Source organism: Labeo rohita, chromosome 12, assembly GCF_022985175.1.
Source record: "Labeo rohita strain BAU-BD-2019 chromosome 12, IGBB_LRoh.1.0, whole genome shotgun sequence".
In the NCBI taxonomy this organism is placed as follows: Eukaryota; Metazoa; Chordata; class Actinopteri; order Cypriniformes; family Cyprinidae; genus Labeo; species Labeo rohita.
Window position 1 is genome coordinate 20,033,540 of NC_066880.1, and position 24,026 is coordinate 20,057,565.

The 24,026-nt window shown below is 36.6% G+C and overlaps 1 protein-coding gene across 4 annotated transcripts in view; it reads right to left on the reverse strand.

Moving 5' to 3' along the window:
* Positions 1–4,984: 4,984 nt before the first annotated feature.
* Positions 4,985–24,026, reverse strand: part of plcd3b (phospholipase C, delta 3b) — a 32,605-nt gene continuing 13,563 nt past the window's right edge. For all 4 annotated transcript variants that reach the window (XM_051124736.1, XM_051124738.1, XM_051124737.1 and 1 more), the window contains exons 7-16: positions 23,689–23,890; positions 23,377–23,518; positions 22,078–22,230; positions 18,994–19,116; positions 15,986–16,136; positions 13,969–14,085; positions 13,691–13,869; positions 12,093–12,228; positions 9,933–10,082; positions 4,985–9,851 (exon numbers count right to left, since the gene is read on the reverse strand). In XM_051124736.1, the coding sequence (XP_050980693.1) occupies positions 9,724–9,851; positions 9,933–10,082; positions 12,093–12,228; positions 13,691–13,869; positions 13,969–14,085; positions 15,986–16,136; positions 18,994–19,116; positions 22,078–22,230; positions 23,377–23,518; positions 23,689–23,890 (1,481 nt within the window). In that variant the 3' untranslated portion in view covers positions 4,985–9,723. The remainder of the gene's footprint in view (positions 9,852–9,932; positions 10,083–12,092; positions 12,229–13,690; positions 13,870–13,968; positions 14,086–15,985; positions 16,137–18,993; positions 19,117–22,077; positions 22,231–23,376; positions 23,519–23,688; positions 23,891–24,026) is intronic.

Below are 24,026 nucleotides of genomic sequence, written 5' to 3' on the forward strand. Positions count from 1 at the left end.
TCGGTTTAGAACAAGTTCAACAGGTTCACAGAACTCACTTCGTATTCTCTGTTAACTCGAGGTTGGATCCAGAGTTTATGGGCCTGTTCAAGTCAGTGGATTTATTAAATACAAAATAGAAAACATTCAATTCAGGTTAATACAGCTACATATAGCTAAAAATGTAAATACACAAAAGTACCAAAAAAAAAAAAAAAAAAAAAAACCAATGTAAGATTGTAGGATTTTGTCATGTGAAAGTTAGTGTCCTATCTGTAGTGCAATAATGTCCAAACATTGTCCATATCCACCCCTAGTGGTAAGGGAGAAAACTGCACACAAAATTCTTATTAGGCTCATGTCTCATGTCTCAGAATTTGATTTGAGGCTCATATATGGCTTTTAAGATGCACTTTCCTGCTCCAGCTTTGATCAAACTTACCCACTTGTGATTTTCTAATGATCCTGAAGACATTGATAAGCATGCTCAGGTGTGTTTGATTAAGGTTAGAATTAAACTCTGCAGGAAAGTGGATCTCGTGAGCCAGATTTGAGGATCCCTGGCCTATATGAAACAACAGGTTCTGAAAAGGTCTCTTTTGGTTTGAGCCATCTCAGATCAATTGAATGGCTAAAAAATGGCCAGTCAATGTTGTTTGTATTCTCCTAGTTGCATTACAGTGTGGGCTGCTCACAAAGAGCCTGCGGTGAGCCCAAAGCTGTGGGCCTCGCATGGGCAAGCCTGCACTGGGCCTGTTTAGGTTTGGTGTGGGCTAGCCCACTTTGCCCACAAGAAGCCAGCATGGGCCCCGCAAGGACATGTTTGAAGGGTTTATAAGCGGAGGTGGAGGTGATACAGGAAGTCTGTTGCACTGTTGCATTCTTGCCCGTTTTTACAAGAGCAACCTATTGCGGAAGGTGCAAGGATAATTCACAGAGCTTTTAGAATTAATCATGTTTTGTGACACAGATAGGATCCATTAGCACAGCGCGACAGCGTACATTTTGAAATATGTTGTTTTTCATGAAAGGGGGGCCTTTACATAATTAATTTGTTGGAACCTCATATTAAAAGTTTGACTCGTCTGAGTCGGGCTTTAACAACAGCAGAAACTCTGTGCATCGCATTGAGATTCTTTGCGAGTGGCACTTACCTTTACAATATTGGGGATGCGGAGAACTTGGCCAAAAGTGCTGTCTGTGTGCTATTTTCAAAGTTTACCTGGTGCTCAAGCAGTTTTTAGGGGGTTTTGTGGTCTTTCCAAGCCACTTAAGACCCTAAGTTGTAAAACTGAGCTTTTTCACCATTGCAGGTACATTCTACTTGTTAATGAAGATCATGTGAATATGAACATGCCAGTGAATGTGAATTGATTGTCCCCCAGGCTCCCTAATGTGACTGGTCCCACAGACTGCACACACATTCATATCAAGGCCCCACCAAGCCCCAATGAAGGGGATTTTGTGAACCGAAAGGGGGTTCACAGTATAAATGTGCAGGTGAGTTACTATTACAATTCCTAATATATTAGATTGTAGATTGGTAATATATACAGTACATTGTATTCCATATATATGTATATATAAATATACTATAAAGACTATAATGTCTTAGATGGTGTGTGACTCTGAAAGAATGAAAAAAAGGTCATCTTTTGTCTGCAAAGAGAGATGTTGTTAAGGTCAATGGTAGTGCTCTGTGTGAAATGATGTTTTAATACTTACTCTGAATTTCCTTTTCAGCAACTCTATTTCTAGTGCAATTTTCTTCTTCATTAGCTATTGAAGCTCTGTTTGTCCCCTCAGATTTTTTTAATTCCAACTATTCAACCTTATGCTGCAGGCTACATTTATAGAGAGAATGGATGTCACCCTGTGTTATTAGCAGAGAAAAAAAAATATATTATATTATAAATCTCTTAACACAGGCCACAAACAAAAAAGTGCAAAAAAAAAAGAAAAAAAAAAAAAAAGTCCACCTCTGTATCACTTCATTGTGCAGACTCCCTCGTCGCAGGCAGGCCTCTCTGCAGATGTGGACTCCTGCAACTCATATTGTTGTCAAAAATAGAAAGTACATTACTTGAGAGAAATGTATAGTGTGTATTATATAGTTTGTTTTAATGTATAGATATGCACTTTACAGGTACTTCCTCCAAAGGATACTGATCCGTGAGGGTCTGTTCACAGTCCTGTGCAATGAAAATACGTGGTATGACAAAGTGCTAAAGTCTTCACTATATATACAGTACTGTGCAAAAGTCTTAGGCCACTAGTATTTTCACCAGCTAAAAAATGGTTTAAAGTAAGTTATTTCTATCTTTTGCTGTAGTGTGTCAGTAAAAAATATCGGTTTACATTTCCAAAAATTCTGTTTGCCATTAATTGTAATAATCTAGTGAGATTTTTGTTTGCACAAGGAGTCTGACAACAGCCAGTGCTCCACACAGAGATCTGATCTCACCATCATCCAGTCTGTCTCTGGAATGACATGAAGAAACAGAAAAACTGAGACAGACTAAATCCAGAAGAACTGTGGCAACATCTCCAAGATGTTTCAAGTAACCTACCTGCAAAGCTACCTGAAAAGCTATGCACAAGTGCACATAGGGCAAAAGCTGCTTTAAACGCAAAGGATGGTCACATCAAATGCATATTTATTTTAGTTAATAGAAGTTCTTTGATAAAGAAAATCTATTTATGACATTGTTTTTGACAGCATCCTCATTTTATGTGCCTAACTGCCTAAAAATTTTAACAGTACTGTAGTTTTGTAGGTATAGGTCTCTTAAAGCATCTTGGAGATGTTGCCACAGTTCTTCTGGATTTAGTCTGTCTCCGTTTTTTCTGTTTCTTAAGACAGACTGGATTGAGTGATGGAGAGATCTGATCTCTGTTTGCACAAGGAGTCTGACAACAGCCTGTGCTCCATACAAAAATCTCACTGGATTATTATAATTAATATATATATATATATATATATATGTGTGTGTGTTTTATTACAATGAGGTACACAGGAGAAGAAACATAGCAACATTTTTACATTTACTCAAAGTAGGTTTAGCTGCCATCCTTTCATGTCAATGCAATTCAGCACTACTCAAGATTTACCAGTTGAAATGAGTGTATTTACATTTTAATTACACCAAAGGTGGAAACCAATTATTTTACAGTATGCAAAGAGAATTAAAAGAATCTTTACCAGTAATGAAGGTGCTGCTGCTACTGGTCCCTGGTTGTGGGTCTAAGGAAGAGCTGCCCCCAGGGATGCCCTGAACAATGGGTCTTAAAAAAAAGACTAAGAACGGCAATATTACTATTAATTTTCTTGTATTTTTACTTGTTCCCAAGTTGTAGTGAGTCCTGTGATGGCTCTAATAGAAAAGATTAAAGTAATTATGAACATTTAAAAATGCACATATACTGTAATAAGTGATTAATAACATCTAACACCATCACTATTTACAAATTTAATTTGTCTCCAACTTTTTGCCAGCCCTCTCTCCTGGCTTTTGCAGCCTTTGAGGTGTTCCCTGGCAATTTTATTACATTTTGGAACTTGCCATAGCCCTCCATCAAGAGTTCTTGTTCTGTCTCCAAAAAAAGTGGGTGTGCTCTTTGGCCATTGTGAGCAACCAATAAAAGCGTTGCTGATCAGTTTTTCTACTATCGATAGCTCCTTTTAAATCAGCGCATAACCACTCAATGATCTCAGATAACTCAATCCATCCATGCTAATCATCATAAACAGGTGTGTTCGAAGAACCTAATTAGGCAGATAATGATTAGCTGGGTCATATCATCTCAGACGTGTCTTTTGATCTTGGATGTAATAAGCGACGTACAAAGAATGGACCCCAGGTGGTTATATAATCCTAACTGTAAAAGCAATGTTGGCCAATCAGAAGCCTGAAAAAAGCACGCACTCCGACGTCACAAGCCAGAATCTCCAGTTTCACCGGCTACATAACAACACTGTAACTGGAGTTTCTGAAAATCTTCACCCCGTTTTCAAATAGATTTGATTTCAGTGACCTGATAAATAAACTTAAAACAAAATACACTTCCTGCTTCCTAGAGCTAGACGCAGGACAGGAGGATGAAAGCCCAGCCTGCTGGATCTGATAAGATAAAAAATACTGACATTCAGCAAAAATGTCTTTCCTTGACCCCCACCATGGACAGCCGATAGCACAGGCAGTTTAGTGGCCCAGAGAGACAGGTCTGTAGCTCTTCAACTTCTTCGGTGTCAAAACTCTCGCCAGAGATGGGCAAAAATACATATTTTGAAAATACGGAAAATACATGTGAAATTGGCCATCCAGTTAAGTATACTATTAAGGCCTGTTTACACCAAGAACAATAATTTTAAAGATAGCTATATTAGTGTATTCTAAGTATACAGTGCAGTTGTGTCATCTGTAACTTTAAATACTCAAGCTCTTTAAAGCAGAAATAATTCCAATTGGCTGTTAATATTTTTATTATTCATCATTTTTTTGTGCTGTTACAGTTGTGGTGTGATATCTGCTATTCACTTAGATTTAGGATGTACTCACACTAGGGGATCTGATCCATGCTTGAGCGCAATTGACCCCCAGAGTCATTTCACAAGTGTGACTGCTCTGTATCATGTCCAGTGCGGTTCATTTAAGCATGCCCTGGCCTGCTTGAAGAGGTGGCTCAGGTGCGGTATGCATGTAGTGTAATCGCTAATTGCACCGGAGCATGGAACAGTTATTTTACTATTTTTGTATGTGCTATTGTTATCATTATGACAGCAAAAATCTTTATTACTACTTGGATGTCACACTTTTCAATAAATTTAATTTGAGTACATTTAGAGCTTATTACTCATTTATCCATGTTTCTTTATAGGTCTGACGTGTCAATAACTCCTGCCCACTAAAAGCTCCACAGATATATTTGCATACCATGACAATATATATATGATATAGAAAAAGTTCAATCGATTTACAAGTACAACTGACCACGACATCCTCACCTTATCTTATGCTGTCTTTTCTTTTATATATATATATATATACCCACGTTTCTGAGTTGTGCATGCCATAAACTTTAAACATGGTGGAGGGGAGAAACAGTGGCTGCTGAGATAGGTATGCTTTTTTCCCCGAAAAAAACAAGATCACCTTGTTTTAATGTTAAAGTCATGCACATAGTGCAATAACCATTTCAAGCATGTTGTATGTTTTATACACAGCAAAACAGCATGTATTTGACTAAAAATCCATAATCATCAACAAGCTAAATACTGTGCATCCACAACACCAGTGTCATTCATTCACAGCGCTTCACTTTTTTTTTTTTTTTAAATATTTTATGTTTCAGCCGTATTCCAAAATGGATTAAATTAGTTATTTTCTTCAAAAATCTGTGAACAATACCCCATAATGACAACATAAAAGGTTTTTTCGAAATCTTGGCAAATTTATCAAAAATGAGTCGCTTTAGTGGCATGAGGCTGCTATCAGCACACTTTACTTTTGGGTGGTACTCTGCAGGTGAATGAGAAGAGCTGGTTCCTTCAAACATGATGCTTAGCATTGAGGTTCATCAGGCCAGACAATCTTGTTTCTCAGAATATGAGGGTCCTTTAGGTGTTTTTTTTTTTTTGCAAATTCCAAGTGTGTTTTCATGCATTTTCACTGAGCAGAGGATCAAGTTTGGCCACACCGCCATAAAGACCAGATCAGTGGAGTGTTGCAGTGATGTTTGTCCTTCTGTAGGTTTCTAGAGTAACCATCAGGTTCCTGGGCACCACTCTAGACAAGGCTCTTCTCTTTCAATTGCTCAGTTTGGCTGGGCAACTAGCTCTTGGAAGAATCCTGGTGGTTCCAAACTCTTTCCATTTACAGATGATGGAGGCCACATTGGGACCTTCAATGCTGCAGAAATTTTTCTGTACCCTTCTCCATATCTGTGCCTTGATATAATCCTGTCTTGGAGGTCTACAAACAATTCTTTGGACTTCATGACTTGGTTTGTGCTCTGACATGCACTCTTAACTGTGGGACCTTATATAGACAAGTGTGTGCCTTTCCAAATCATGTCCAATCAACTGAATTTACCACAGGTGGACTTCAGGCAAGTTGTAGAAACATCTCAAGGATGATCAGTGGAAACTGGAGGCACCTGAGCTCAACAACAACAACAACAACAACAACAACAACAACAACAACAAACTGGCTTTTAGCTTGTTTCACAAGGTATAGAAAATCAAACCCTGTACACTGGGATGCAGCAAGTGTGTAGTGTATTTTTTGCTTGAAGCAGGCTGTCACATTGCTCAATGCCAGTGTTGGGGGTAACGCATTACAAGTAACTAGTAATGTAGTTAATTTTTCAAATAAGTAATGCCAATTACTTTTTCCCCATTTATTGACTGACAGGTCTCCTGTCCCCTTGTTGAGGGAAATCAGGAATAAGATGTTACTAAAGTTCTAGAATAAATATGAACATGAATTAATCTAAAAAAAAAATAAATAAATAAAAAAAAAGTCAGTATTCATCAAAATGAATAAAAACAATGAAATGCAACTGAGAATATGACACAAACCTGCAATAATTAAATGTTAAAACACAAATATCCTTTATCTCAGTTTATTAACCAGTTTCTTTGCTGCTGACCTTCTATGATCCAATTCAACCATACTAATAAGCAAAAATTACTCTGGATAGAAGTGTGTTGAACTTTCTTCTTCTGCGTTCTACTGCACAGATGTAAATTGACTTTTCCTTCAGCCTAAGGCTTATTCATTTCGCTTTTAGTGTGAAAGGGCTTTTACATTTGCCAAAATAGAACTTTATATACACACATACATATATATATATATATATATATATATAGACAAACAAACAGGTTATAACACATCACTGTTTTTCATTTAACAGCTGCCAAGATTAAAGGTAGGGTAGGCAGTTTCTGCGCTACTAGTGTCATCCAGTGGCACTACAAAAATAAGACATGCTTTCAAAAAAGGCCCTTTTATTGTTACACTTCCCCTAACTCAAACAACAGAAACACAACTCTTATGGGGTCTATAAAAGTGAAGGCATGCCTCAGCAGCTAGAAGTAGGCTATTTTCAATAAATGTCCAACATATTAAGAATACTTTTACCTTAAGTTTAGCTTACCTCTTGAGAAAAAAAGTTTGCTGTATTGATTGAAACATTTTCAAATTCCTTAATCTTTGTTTACAAAAATAAAAAATAAAAAATTGTGAAGTTTAAAGGTGATTTTCAGTTGTTTGATTCACTAATGCATAAACAACAGTAACTCACTTTGCAAAAAAGAATGTTTGTATATGAGCCCTTACATGTTACACTGATCACAGGTCATGATGGTCAATGCAGTTTTGGATTTTTATTTGATGTTTCTCTAGGTTAGTTTATGTAATGCATCTTATATTGCATCAAAGGTCTTTCTTTACCTAACAGTAGTATTGTGATTGTTGGACAGACAGACATGAGTTGTTCAGAATCAGAACACACCTTCTTGATCACATATGATGATGACACAGGGCATGTTGAGAAGAATCGTGATGTCACAATTCTTAAGATTTTAATATAGGCGTTTCTGAAGAGTAGAAAATAATTCATATTTTTAACTGGGGAGTTAGTTTAAGTTCTGAAACCTATATTTTTATTGTAGAGTAATCTCTTGTATGTCTAAATATTAAAAATATTTTGATTCTCCATTTCATTACTGTTTTAACAGGCTTTTTAAAAATACATAAAATGGCTACAGAGCACTTGTTCAGTTCATTAAGATTTCTATCAGTTAACATGTATATCAAAATGAACAGATCATCGCATTTTCAAGCATTTCCAATTAGTCTAAAACTACTGAAGCTAAAACTGCACTTCGAGACAAAAATACCTAAAATCCTAAAAATAACTATTCTATAAATATATTATAAAAATTGAACTAGAGAAACTGACTAACAGTAACACAAGTTAAATGCTGTAAACACTTCAACATAAAAGTTTAAAAGGTTTTAAAGGTTAACTTAGCAACGACATCTAAGGCTGATGATACACACAACTTTTTTGAGCAATGCTGCTTGGGCACTTTCCCACTGAGAATGGGTAACAAATTTCTATCTGGATTGGTCGTGGGCTCGGTCTCACATCTGGTTGCCCATTGATGGCAACACTGCCCTGTGTATCATCAGCCTAAGAAACAAATAAAACCACTTTTTCTTTCTTCATTTGTCTGTGTGTTGACATCTAAGCGGAGTAGTTTTAGAGAGTATTTCTTCCATAAGCATTACACTGGCCCAACTAAGTAATTTGTCAACCTATACGCTCGAGGTCGACCGATGTATCGGTTTTGCTGATTAATCGGCACCGATAGTTAATTTGGCGGAACTAAAGGTTATCGGCAAAAATCCATGCCGGTATTTTTTTTTACAGGTTGGGTCCGTTACTGGAGCGGCTGAGAAGGTCATCATTATACAGGAAAGTCCCTATAGTCTTTGTTATACAGCACGAGAGCGGCCTATAGTGGCAGAAATCACTGATCGCATGTGCCATTTGTTTAGACACGTGACACTGCTTGTTCCTTGTTAGAGTGTGTTAATTTCAGCATACACTGATATATTTGTAAAAACATTTGTTGCTTTTGTTAACTTTAATGAACAATGGACTAACTGTAATGAACAATATATAATTAATATTAATATTTTTATTCATTTACAAAGTATGATTCAGTAGGTTCAGTTTTTTTTTTTTTTTAAATAGTAGAGCACTATTTATTTTCCGTTCATTATCCATTTTAAAAACTATCAGTCGATTATTCGGTATCAGCCAGTGTGGTCAAACCTAGTTATCGGTATCGGTAAAATCCAATATCGGTCGACCTCTACTATACGCTTATGTATATGCGCTTGCTATGCTTAATCTGTGAGTCAATTCCACTCTTTGCTGCATAGTAAAACATTTTGGTAACACTTTAGAACAGGGGACACTTATACACTATTAACTACGACTTTTCCCTTAATAAATTCCTAATTTGCTGCTTATTAATACTTGTTAAGTAGTTGTTAAGTTTAGGTATTGGGTAGGATTAAGGATGTAGAATAAGGTCATGTAGAATAAGGCATTAATATGTGCTTAATTAGTACTAATAAATGGCTTATATTCTAGTAATATGCATGCTAATAAGCAACTAGTTAAGAAACCGTAAAATAAAGTGTTACCAACATTTCATTAGGAAATGTAACAATATTTACATAACATGGGCTGGTGCATATCAAATGTATTGCTTTACCATTTTAGGACATTACATAACAGCATTACCATTGTACCTTTGTAATATGCTTACATCTGCACATATAATAATAATAATAATAATAATAATAATTTTCTTGAACATATAGTCTTTTCCAGTTTTCCAGTAACATAACGATATAAATTGATATAAATTAATACTAAATTGCCACAATTATACTTAAAATACTAGAATTAACTTCATTCAAGATGCATTACATGCCTTACATGGTATTTCTTTGTGTAATTTTTTTTCTTCGTAAAAAAATTGAGAAAATGTACTTATTTCAACTGAAAAACAAGACACACATATTCTTTTTCACAGTGTGAAATGGCTTCTGCATCATTTTTAAGTAAATTATACCTTGTCTCACACTTTGGGCTTCAATTTGATATAAAAAATATAATTTCCTAGATAAGAACTCCATGCTTTAACTCATTGCTTTATTCTCAGGCATTACGAGCGCCCACTTGTCCAGCAGGGCTGCTGTAGCCAGGTGTGATTTTAACATGGATGAAGAGACTGGAGGGAGACATGCTAGAGCCGTCTGCCTTCAGCAGATGAACATGTCTGTAACCTGCAGAACAGATGTTGCAAAATGAGCATGTGCAGTCACAATAGAGGAGTTTGTGTTCAGTAAAGAATCAGTAAATCATACCTGTCCGCATGCTTGTGAAAGGAAGAGTAAACTGGCCCAGAAAATCATTCTTAGTGGTGTAGTCATGGTCTTCAACCTTGAAGCGTACTAATACCAGCTCTGGCACATGAAGTTGGAACTTAAAAGTGCAGTCCCATCTGGGATTAAAGCCTGACAAGAATGAGAAATATATATTTAAATATAATAATAACAAATAAAAGTTAGCTGCAAGCAACGATTAAGGGGCCACGCACAACAGAGGAAACATGAAGGGCTATAGAAGCGGTCTTTAATTACTTATTAAAGACCAGGGGTCTCCAACCCTGCTCCTGGAGAGCTACCTTTTTGCAGGCTTCACTTCCAACCCTGCTTCAAAACACCTGTTTGTAATTATCAAGTACCCCTGAACACCTTGATTAGTGGGTTTAGATGTGTTTGATGAGGGTTGGAGCTGAACTCTGCATCAGTTGAAGACCCCTGTTAAAGACATTTCTTGATACAGCATTGTACTACAAAACACAAATTGGTCAATGCCCAAAATGCCTGACAAAGGAAAACTGGGTAGCCAAAGCTGTTTGGCTGGTCTTAGTTGGGTTAGGCTGGAAGTAGCTGGTTTTAGCTGGTCTTCCAGCCTGGCTAGGCTGGTCAGGCTGGTTTTAGCTGGTTGTTCCAGCTGGTCTCCCAGCCTGACCAGCTAAGAGCAGGCTGGCCAGCCAAAGAAGCGGCCAAAATCCCTCTAAAACCAGCCTGCTGACCAGCCATGACCAACTAAGACTAACCTGGATGACCAGTTAAAACCAGCCAACCAGCAGGGTGTATATTTAAATAAATAGTCAGATCTCGAACAATTCACCCACTCAATCTTGTTCCTAAATGACACGATTCAGCTACATGTCTATTAAAGCCTTGAATCATGCTGTAATATTCAAATCTGTGTTTGCGTTGCCACTGACCAGAGAGAGCAGTTAATGTATATAATATGAAACATTTTTGCAAAGTCTTTTGCGTCATTATAGAGCGCAGGTACTCTCAGGTCATGGTTGTTATAACGCACACCAAGTTTAGTTTGAATATGCTAAAGCATTGCAGAGATATTGGCCCACAATCATTTTGGTGTGTAATTCATTCACGCTTTATTTAAGAACAGTTTGACTTGATCCCCATAACTTGTTACCAGCATGGTCTGAAGATGATCTGAGCGAATTTTAAAATACGACAAAAATAACATAAGAGAAAAATAAGACAAACCGTCTAGAAAATGTTTTTTGTTGTTGTTTTTTTCTTCAAAAAATTAAAAATGGTGGAAAATTTTTCATGATGGAAAATTACATCATATGGTACAACTGAATCATCCTGAGCCACGGAATCAGAGAAAATAAGACCCTTACAGTTCAAAAGTTATATGTAAACATTAGGGATGTGCATCTCGTTGCATAGCCAACAATACGATGCATTATAGATATAGATACATATGAAGCAGCTACCCATGCGATGTGATACGATTCACCCCTATTATGATACAGTGGGTTCCGATCTTGATTCAATTCAACATAATGCGATTCAATGCAATACATGCAGTTAAAAATGGAAAAAAATTTGGGATGTGGCTGAATATCGTGTTTAGAAAGGAAATTACATGTACTACCCCTAAAGGTAATAAATACGAGATGGGAGGAAAAACGTTAATCGGAACGCGTTAATTGCAAATATGTTACAAACGATGCATTGCAGTACAAATACCAACTTCTATCCGATGCACATTTATGCATCACATCGTTAAGTTTTATGCCAATGCACATCGGTGAATCTAGTAAACATGAGTGCAAATTTGAACTGTTGGTGGCACTAGAGGGTTAAGTTACAGACATTTGCTTTGGTTCAGACTGTCCTTTATTTGCATGTGCGCCAAATCTCATATCTTTCCCACAAGTGATTTCATTTCGTTGTTGAAATGAAATTCAAATTTGATTTCGATTGTTTGGGCTGCCATATATTTCTTAACAGAGGAAGAAGAAGAAGAAGAAGAAAAAGAAGAAACTAAGAAGGAAGACGAAGGAAGAAGAAGAAGAAGAAGAAGAAGAAGAAGGAGGAGGAGGAAGAAGGAGGAAGAAGAAGAAGACTAACAGATAAAACTGGTGCCTAAGCATCTTTGGTGCTTGGCCCCTAAAATTTCTGAAGTACCATTATTGTCGATGCGGTGCGTCTTCTTTGTGTTGTTATCTATGGGAGCCCCATAAGTCTGCACCCATACAAGAGGGTCTACAATTGAGCTGAGCTTCTCTTTGTCAGGTTTAGGCAGCTGCTGGGCTGAAATCACCTGGAACAAGACAAAACAATATAAGCATTTACAGCAATAAATATAGTAAAAATATGGCAATGAAGGCTGCCAGTTTCATTGTTATTTACTTAAATATCAGATTGTTCCACCAAGAAAGACTGAAGCACTTGAAAAATAATCAGTGACTCCATGTAGTTGATTCAAGTGAGTGATGATCTACTGCTTTTGTATTGAATTCACCCTTTCACCTAGAGTACACAGCATAAATGAGTACACCCTTCTGAAACTTCAAAATCAGCAGTTACTCTTTACTTAGAAGACATTAGGGCTCTTTGGAGATATGTTTAAGCAAGTCTTCTTAATCAGTTACCAAAGAAGCATGTCACAATTATTCAGGAAAAAAAAAAAGATTTTATCAAAGTGATAAAATGCTATGTTGCAAAAATGAGTACACCCTCATGAAAGTATGTTGAACCAAAACTTTTAAAGAGAAGTGATTACTTGGCAATTAAAAGTGTTATATATCCCACTGAATCATTCTCAGACTTAATGCTGACAACAATAGAACCACTTGGGAGAAAACTGTCAGGAGACTTATTTCTTATCACAAAAGAGAACACTGGTACAAGAGGAATACAAATACAAATCACTGTTTTAAGTATGAAAATATAGCAAAAGTAATACAGAAATTAAATAAACTATGTACTTGTGACAAGGCCCCTGAAAGACGCAAACCTTCACTTTAAGCTTTCACTTAGTGATGAGTGATTTTTTTTGCTAAAAAAAAAAAGAGCAGTAGAAAATCAAGGAAGTGTCTCAGAGCTGCCAAAAGCTATGAAAAGAGTGACTGTTTATCTCACAGAATAAGATGCAGACTACAGAAGTGACATGCATGGTTGTTGTCCACACTAGAACTAGCCAAAGCACAATTCATTTGTTTTCGAAATATAGACATCTGTCATTCTTCCACATGACAATGACAATATGCATTCTTCCAAGGTAAAAAATTAACACTCCTGAGCATCTGTGGGGGATTCTGTAAAGGTGAGTTGAGAAACACTCCCCATTAAAGACCAAGGCATTAAGGAGGTCATCCTCCAAGAGTTAAGCAGGAGAGATGTGACAATTTGTCATGAACTTGTACACACAATGCCAAGAAGTGTCAGAGCCGTAATCATTTCTGCAAACCTTTGTTTATACTAAATTGGCTAATTTACTTATTTTACAGATATAAATGACATTTCTCTGTTTTAGTGTTTAATGCATTTCAATTTTACCATCTTTCCATGAATGGTATTAGTGATCATTAAAAAAAATACATCTTTTGTATGTATTCAGAGGGGATATACTCATTTATGCTGTTAATTGCCAGACATATTTGGAAGCCAAAAGTGTAACACTCTGACATCATGAAGCGTCAAATCAGGAAATAGACAGTCAAATTTTTCTCAGTGGTTGTAAGGTTTTGTTTTGGTGAAGACCGCTCTGTTTATTACTATACCTTGATAGTAAGAAGTGTTGGATTGTGGCCAGGGCCTCCCCCAGTGTTTTCCGGGTTAAACTCTGAATCAGACTGGCACATAAAGCTTGGTTTTAGAAAGTAACCACAGCAACCGTTTGGTAAAAAACGGCCTCTGTTTAGATCCATCTCTTCACATTGGGTTTGGAAGTTCAATGCCACTGTAAAATATTTTTTCTGTCAGTTGTTGATAAATGTGGACTACGCAGTCATTTAAAAAATTCTCATAGTCTGCATGTTTTCTTTGCTTAAATGTTTACCCATCTGACAACCAGCATTCCACATGTCTTGAGGGTTGTAGTTGGAGGATTGCACACGCTGACCAGATGGGTAGATCCTGCTCAGTTGCATGCTGTTGTGACGTACAAACAACTTCCCTATAAAAAAAAAAAGGGAGCCATTTTGGACCATTTCAAACAGACAAACAAATAAATGAAAATAAATAAAAGGACAAAATATTTATCATTGATTTACACTTAAAATTAAAGTTAAAAGTTAAAATTACGTCTACTTAAAGTCTACTTAAAACTATTCTTTAATTGTGTGTAGTTAAAGATACATAAAATAATACATAAAATTACAAAATATTCAGCTATTTTATTCCAAAAATGTTTAAAATGATATCTGTTAATAAACATAAACAATGTAAATAATAAATAATATTGATAAACACAATACATCAGTTGAAATGTGGAGGAAATTACACTGTAAGATAGAAATGTTCATAACTGTTACCTGTGGACAAAAAATTGTTAACAGACAAATTATCAGCAAAAAATCAGTAAGAATATAAAATGATTTAAAAGACTTACTCTTATGTAAACAGCAGCACTGATTGCACGATTAATGTACCACTAAAGACGTTGTTCTACTAATTTATGCTGTCTAAACCATGGAAAATATGTGGAAGCTGCTAAATCGTATAGACTTAGTAAGCAGGAGAGGATGTTGTATTTTGACAAATTATTTAATACAGGGCTCAACGCTAAGCAGCGATGGTGTTTACCTGCGCTACGCTTATTAACACAGCTTTATAATGCACTGTACAGATGCTAGATGAAAAGAAAACACCATGTAAACTTTTCTGAAAACAGACCAATCCCCTCAGAGATACATTCATATAAACTCCTACCCCAAATTCATTATTTAGGAGTTTTTTTTCCAATATTCTGTGCTTCTTGAACAGTGAGATTGATCTGCCTGCTACAGTATTTTCTCCACTTTATGTCTGTCTTCAGCGTTTCTGGCCCCTGTTAACGGCCTTTTACACTATTAGGGCTGGGTGATAAATCAATAATGATAATTTTTGTGTAATATGAATTACCTTGATACACGATAACAAGAGTTCGATAAATGTTAGATATAATGTTTATGCGGCAAAGGCGGAACAAAAGAGCGCTAGTCAATGTGCGCCGTTCTGACTTTTTATCCGCTCGGATCAAAGTTCAAATGGCGGCAAGGCTCAAACTTACTACAGCATATGCGTTTACTCTCTGTGAGGTAATATCTCCACACAAATAACATTTTGGAACATGAATGCAATGCAGTGAATGTACGCATTGCACAGGCCATTGGACAGTCCACATTGTCGAGCCCTGTAATAGGTGGTAAATATCTGTACGATCTGCTGCCTTTATCGTGGACTGATAACCCAACAGTTCTTTCTTCCATAGTCCGACATAGTGAATTACTTCCGTTTCTTCATTTTTTTGTCAAGCCTATTCGTTTGTTAAGTCTGACGTCAAGCGTCACCTTTTTTGTGACTTCCAGGTCCAAACGCTCTATCAGATGACATGAGAAAACAACAAACGGTACTAATTATACACCCACAATGTGATATAATACTACCAAAAAAATTATAATCCTATCCTTTAAATTCATACCGAAATCCCAGATAGCCATACAATGAAAATATAAATATAAATAAATAAATGTAAAAATAATTTGTGTTTGGGATGCTGTGAGCATGGAGACTGTAGTGTACACCGTAAATTTGAAAATGTTTAGCTTAAATGTTTAATATGAATAAACAGTGCTCATAAATGGCTGCTGAGATAGTATTCTCAAGTGAAAGGAGCTGGGGTTTGGACCCGGAAACAGCGTTTGCTGGTGCGTTCAATGGACGCATTACGTTATCACTTAACAAGCCTATACACAAGAGTTTCATTCGGTTTAATGGCATTGCTTACATTCAGTGCTGCCGCAATGGCCAACTTCCTGATCGATGACGTAACATGAAAACACTCTATAGGGGAGAATTTAGTTTGTATTTAGTACCTGATTCTTTGATTAGTTTCGACGCATCACTCTCAGAGAACGAAGATATTTCATTGGGAGGTTTTCTGGCACATGGATCAAACTGTTTGAAAGCAACACTGTGGGTGTACACCACCAGGTCAGACAGCTCTGGACTCAACTTGCAGTCCCTCTAAGAAAAAAAGCAAAATGTGATTAAATTAGTAATCTAAAAGTACAAAAGTGGGCATGATGATGATCATGAAGATGATATGAAATGAGTAGCGATAGCAACTGAAGTAATGTAAACTGACGTGAAGGCCAAGTATAGTCATACTCGGAACATGTCTTTTGCTTTTAACCCATCCAAGTTAGTGCACACAAATTCAGAGCAGAGAGTAGTGAACAAACACACACCATGGGGAAACACCCGCAGCAGCGGGCAGCCATTTTTGCTGTAGCACCCAGGGAATTGGACGTTAGATGCCTTGCTCAAGAGCACCTCAGTTCTGGGTATTGGGTGTGGAAGCGAGTGCTGTATACAAACATGCATAGCAGTGGTTCTAAATAATGTTCATGGAGCACCCCCAACTATGCACATTTTGCATTTCAGGTCTTTTGAGTCTCTACTAATGAGCTGATAACCTGAATCAGTGCATTTGATTAAGGAGACATGCAAAATGTGCAGTGTTGAGGGGGGCTCCAAGAAATTGGCTGAGAACCACTGATGTACAGTTCAAAAGTTTGGGGTCAGTAAGAAAATGGACTACAATAAAGATTATATTGTCATACACACAATGTATCTTGCAATTAAATGCTTGAATGTGATTAAATTTGTTTTAACTTTCTATTCATCAAAGAATTCTGGACAAATGTATCATTGTTTCCACAAAAATATTGAGCACACTAAATATATAACATGAAATAGTAAATTAATTACTACATTAATAAATAAATTAAAATAAATGTATATATGATACAACAGAAATTAGAAAAAGAACAGTGCACAACACAGGATTAATGTTAAAATTATTATACAGTATCTCACAAAAGTGAGTACACCCCTCACATTTCAGCAATGTTTTAGTATATCTTGTTAAGGAACAATACTATAGAAATGAAACTTGGATATATTTTAGAGTAGTCAATGTGCAGCTTGTATAGTAGTGTATATTTACTGTCCCCTGAAAATAACTCAACATACAGCCATTATTGTCAAAATAGCTGGCAACAAAAGTGAGTACACCCTAAGTGATAACAGCACTATGTCATTTAACCATGCAAAGGCACATGTCTTATTCAACATGTTCATATTTTGTCTGCTGGACAGGACCATACAAAGTTGTGTATCTTGTATTAGAGCAGTTAAAATTTGGTGCTTTGAGTACAATTCTCTCATACTGACCACTGGATGTTCAACAAGGCACCTCATGGCAAAGAACTCTCTGAAGATTTGAGAATTAGAATTGTGGCCAGGGTCATACAGAGGATTTCCAAGGCGGGTTCCATTCGGAATAGGCCTCGCAAGGGTCAATCAACGAAATTGAGTGCTTGTTCTGTGCGTCAGGTGCAGAACCTGGCTTTAAAAAACAGATGCATGTGTGCTGCCAGAATTGCTTTAGAGGTTGCAGAAGTAGAAGGTTAGCTTGCCAGTGCTCAGACCATACGCTGCACACTGCAACAAGTCGGTTTGCATTGGCGTCATCTGAGAAGGAAGCCTCTTCTGAAGCTGGCTTACAAGAAAGGCCGCAAACAGTTTGCTGAAGACAACCTGTCCAAGAGCATGAATTACTGGAACCATGTTCTATGGTCTGATGAGACTTGTCTGAAGATAAACTTGTTTGGCTCAGATGGTGTCCAGCATGTGTGGTGATGCCCTGATGAGGAGTACCAAGAAAACTGTGTCTCTCCTACAGTCAAGCATGGTGGTGGCAGCACCATGGTCTGGGGCTGCATGAGTGCTGCTAGTAGTGGGAAGCTGCGGTTCATTGAGGGAAACATGGATTCCATTATGTACTGTACATTTCTGAAGCAGAGCATGATGCCTTCCCCTCAGAACCTGGGTTGAACAGCAGTTTTCCAACATAATAATGACCCCAAACACACCACCAAGATGACAATTGCCTTGCTGAGGAAGGTGCAGGTGCAGGTGATCTGACCTGAACCCTACTGAGCACCTATGAGGCATCCTCAATCAGAAGGTGGAAAAGCACCATGTGTCTAACATCCAGCAGCTCCATGATGCCATTATAGAGGATTTGAAGAGGATCCCAGCAACAACCTGTGCAGCTCTGGTGAATTCCATGCACAGAATGATTAAGGCAGTGCTAGATAACAATGGTTTGACACAAAATATTGACAATTTGGACACAGTTTTAACAAGTTCACTTAGGGTGTACTCATTTTTGTTGCCAGCTGTTTTAACAATAATGGGTGTATGTTGAGTTATTTTTAGGGGACAGTAAATATACACTGACTACACATTGACTACTCTAAAATATATTGAAGTTTAATTTCTATAGTATTGTCCCTATATACTATAAGATATACTAAAATGATTGCTGAAATGTGAGGGGTGTACTCATTTTTGTGAGATACTGTATTATATTATATTATATTATATATTATTTGTCACAGGCTCACCATGATCCCCCAGCACCATTATGCAACATTCCCAATCACCAGACTACTAATCATTAACTTCACTCTTTTCTCTGGAGTGTTCTCCAGTGGTCTCAGAATGCTTTTCAGCATCTCTATAAAGATCTTCTCAATTTCCTTCATCTCTAAGAGATAAAATACTCCCTGTTAATCCTCCTGATACCTATCAGTCTCCAATTACCTGAGGTATGTGATGCTCAGGTCATGATCCATCTATCTATCTATCTATCTATCTATCTATCTATCCATTCTGGTGATCATATCTTAATTAGCTGACTAACTTGTGTTTAATAAGGTTTAGAGTTGAATTTTGCAACTTTGATCTCCAGGAACAGCAGGGCACCCTGGAAAATAAAAAGCATAATGCACAGACAAAGACACACACTGACCTTCCGTGCTTTAGGTTTGCTTTCTGCTTTAGATTCATCATCTGAGGAGCTTGAGTCAGAGCTGGAGCTTTCCTGCTCAACTTTGATCTTCTTTGCTTTTATTAATATCTTTCCTATTAGGTCCTGCCAGAAAAAAACAAAACAAAAAACAAAACACCACAAATATTTCAATTTTAGCATTATACTATCATTCCAATTGGTCAATGTTGAGCATGCAAACACTGAAATTATATAATAACACAAATATCACTTGCAAATGACCCTGATTAGTATTTATTATCTGGACCCTTTAAAGTCATTTTAATTCATACCAGCACACAGTAGTGGTAACAGTAACTCAGCTAGCTGACATTATTATTACATCTTGACATTATGCACATTAAAAGTTCAATCCAACTATGAGATAGACAAAAGGCAATAGATTGTACACAAAGGCACTTTGTAGATATTTTTATATCTGTGTCAGGACTTGGGTTTGATGGCTCTCCTCTTCTCACTGCCATTTTCTTGTTCTCTCTTTCTCTTGCTCGCTATTCCTCTTTTATTCTGCAAAGTGTCAATTAGCTGAGCACGGCCACTCACCTGTTCTAAGCTGTTTTCTATTGTTTTTAATTTTTAGTCCTATATCTGCTAGTTCTCTGCATTATCTTGATGCAAGAGTGTTTGTTGTCTCATGTTTGTTTAGGTCATTTTTAAGTTGGTTTTCTTCCCCCCACGTTAGTTTTCCTATAGTAAATCTACAAAGTCACACTCTGTGCAACATATTCAATTAATTTACTATGATTATGTAGAGAGCAATAAGCAAGGTGAGGTTCTCAGGGCAACCAGGCTGCGCTTCTATTTTGCCACACTAAACTTAAGAGATTCACGTTGAAAATAATGCACAATAAACATGTTTGTCAACACGATATCAAAGCTTGAAGCTTTTATTAAGCAAATCAAAGTTAATTATACATCCACTATTTTAAAACAGACCTTGGGTTTGATTCATGTTAATGCAAAAATGGCAGGGGCACAAATACTTTGCATCTAATAGGCCTATGTCTTACTGAAAATAGACAATTAAACAGTTTATATTCTAAAATCTATTTTTTGTTTATGTTCTTAGTAAATAAAATAACACTGGGATGTAAATGGTCTACATAAAAGTCACTGAGCTGCTAAAACGGCTGTGTCCTGTTGATCACCTTTATCTGATTGTCTGGGTCTGGATCATCAAACACAGCATTGGAATCTTCATCTGACTTTATTCGTGACTTTATTTAATCTCCAGATTTCTTTGCAGTTCGTGTATATTGTAAAAAAAAAAAAAATGCTGAATATCCTTTTATGCCATACAGTTGGCAAGTATTATAGCTTACCATAGCCTTTCCGTCAAAATGCAGATTCATCAAGCAACTTGTTAAGCAAATGAGACTGAAAGAGACATTATTAATTTGATTTGATTTACTTCTTAGTTGAAAATATATATTTCTTATTAATCTTTATAAAACATTTAGTTAAGTCTATGCCCCCTTTTAAACAGGATGAAAGGCAAACCCTTAATAACAGATTTAGGATCAAAACAATCACCTCTTAAAATCATATTGCGGTCTACTGATTTTTGATACAACTTTTTTGTTCAATTTTACCCTCAGAAATATATACTTTTACATCAAGAAAACTGATACTCACGGTCACATTCTAAAGTAAACTTCAAATGTTCAGTCCTAAAATTCAGATAATTCAATAAATCCTAAGATAATTCAAAAACTTTTTTTTCAGATGTGAGCCTTTGTTGGGTTTGTGGGATGTCCACCCTTTTTAAACCTTTTTTTTTGTGTGTGTGTGTGTGTGTTTTTTAGTTCCTTTATAACCCCGTGGTTGGAGGGGGAAGAGTTTCTCTGTGGGAATTGGTGCCAACTTCACACCTGAACCAGCCATAAGAGATCTTTCTAACATTTTTGTAAACAATTACTGTGTCCAGTGCCTTTATTTGTCAGGACAGGGAGAAAATAAACACTCTATTTTGATATTTTGTGACACTTAATAAGTGCTGTTTTCTCATCCTTTCATCCCGTACATGAGAATGGATTAGGTTGCCTGCTATTCTTCCCTCCCTGAGAGTTTGCCGATCAGTGTCTAGCTGCTGCTGCTGCAATAGCTACGCAGAGTAGATCTGGGGCCCCTGAATGAAATCTACTTTCTCTTTATGTGACACTGCAGAAATTCCCAGCCAAAGAGCTTATTCGTGACCATTCGAATTCGCGATTGTGTCACGTTTTACAAGAAAATAATATTGTCTGTTTTGCTTATATATATACACCTTTCACTTTTTAAGACTAAGACAAAAGCAAGATTCATTGGTCGCCTATTATTTATTAAAAGCACAACAATAAAACAGGCTATAATGATGTTTATTAACACAAACAAATAAGGTGATGCATGGCACACAGCACATGCATTAGCCTATTTTACAAAATCATGTTTATGCCTTTTTATGCTCTTAAATTATGGGCCATGGAAAACAGATGTTTAGTTCTTAATGAGTCACACATTATTTGAAAGAGCTATTTCTAATCTATAAATTGCAACAAACTTGTAATTAACACTTTTACTTATTTTTATGTAAATATGTTGTTGAAGTTGTTGTTGAACTTTATTATTATTATTAATATTATTTGCACATAGGTTATTTGCTTTTTTGTTCATAATGACAGAATTTGTATGCTGTGATAGGCAAATGTTTAAAGGCATGAAGTTTTGGTGGGTGATTGGCGTGCTAGACAAATAACAGTTTGATCATGCATTTCTAGTGTTGATCAGGTAGGCCTTTGTTTACCTTTGTTCTTTGTTGTTTACCCATGATTTCAAATAAGAATCCCTCAATGGCTTTTTAGTGCAAACCATAAGCCGAAACTCGAAATAACTAATTGAGTTGAAACTGACTGGTCATGCCCAAGCCAATACCCAAAGTGAACATTTTAAAGAGAACCTGTATGGAAGAACTGTAGAGAATTGTTCCACGGCCACTCCAAGAACATTAAGCACTATCCTAATGAATACAATTCAAAACTTTTTTTAGGGAAAGTCAGACTGCATTACCTCTGGTGATGGTAGGCACTGAAGTGCCTTGTCATTGAGAGGTTTGGTGAGCAGTTTCTCCCCCAGAATTGAGCGCAGCTGCTGGGCCATGATAGTCTGCTGCTCCACACAGCAGTGGTTCTCCAGAGACAGAATAAGAGGATATGGAGAAGTCTAGAAAATAAGCATATGTTCAACTATGCATATGTATTTATTTGTTTAATTTATGTATTCATTTTTGTTTTTTGGAGAAGATAGAAAAAGGAAAAAAGACTAAACTATATGTGAGCAATAGAGGGTTTGCACCTATGTCACGTTCTGGTCAGTTACCCGGATACATGGCTATTGTGGCAATACTCTGATGTAAACATCAGCATGGATTGTATAATTAATATAATACTGAAGACACTGTTCTACTAATTTATGATTTCTAAACCACAGAAAAAATGTGTGGAAGCTGCTAATTTATATAGAGAAGGACTTAATAAGCAGAAAAGGGCATTATATTTTGACAAACTAAGTAATACAGGGCTCAACGCTAAGCAGGAATAGTGTTTCCTTGTACTTTTTGTGTACTTCTGTACACAAAGCTGTGCTACGCTTATCTAAACTGCTTTATAATGCATTATACAGATGCTAAATGAAAAGAAACACCATGTAAACTTTCCTGAAAACACACAGTTCTCCTCAGAGATACATTCATATAACTCTTACCCCCAATTCATTATTTAGGAGTTTCTTCCAATATTTTGTGCATTGTGAACAGTGAGACTGATCTGCAAGGTACAGTATTTTCTCATCTTTATGTCTGTCTTCAGCGTTTCTGGCCTCTGTTAATGGCAGTTTACAAACTAAATATAATAATAACGTAATATTTCCACACAAATGAAATTTTGGAACAACTTCCTGATTGATGACGTAACGTGAAAACACTCTATAATACACTATAATGTTTTCCTTTCTTTTGTAATTCTCATTAAGCATATATGTGAATGCGCTACTCCTTTATCAATAATCTAAATTATTTAAACCATTTGATTTAAATGATTATGCACACATTTGATTCCTAAATGGGTACCCAATGCTATCTACTAATCTACTGATTTGTCTAATCTAAAAGGATCTGGTGAATTAGAACAATACAAACAAGCCAAAAACAAACAAACAAACAAATACATACTTTCTTGTTTTCTCGTAAAAAAAAAAAAAATAGCTTCTCAAGTATCTAAGGAAATGTAGATATTATTTACTATAATACAACACAAAAAATAAAAGCATCACCCAGTGAGCTGAAGGTGAAGAGCAACTTCCTGTGCTCACCCTGAATGCATATTCAGCGATGACCTTCAAAACCTCGCTAAATGGGACTTTGGATGTGAGGGTGTGTCCATGGTAAATAATTGGCTCCTTTTCCCCATCCCAGCAGTCCAGTTCCACACATCGACAGCCTTGACTCAAAGCTCTGCACCACAAACAAACATAAAACTTTTACATTATTTCCTCAATATTAGAGAGTTTTTGTCTGTCTTTGCGCAAAATATTTCACTAAATAGGTCATCTTGTCTAGTATGCATGCAAATGTGTATGCATTATCTGCTAAAAGTGCTGTCTTTTTATAGGTGGGTATTGTACCTGATATAAGGGTCAACACTGCTCTCACCGATGAGCTGGTCTTTAGTGAGGTAGGTGTTGTGTGAGGAGGAGATAAAGTAGTGACTGAGTGGGCGGCTCATGTCCTGGTAGACTCTTCCATGCTCTGGATTATACACATCATTCTCCTTAGAGAGCATGTACATGGTGAAACCATTGGGCGTCATAAACTGGTTCTTCTGGGCTAATTGGTACAGAACATAGTTGCATCTTTAGGCTCAGAATCACAAGCCTGATAAAAAGTGCAAATTGCAATAAAACAAAGTGTTTTCAAACCCGTCCTGAAGCATCCCCAGCTCTGCAGAGTTTGTATGTCTTCC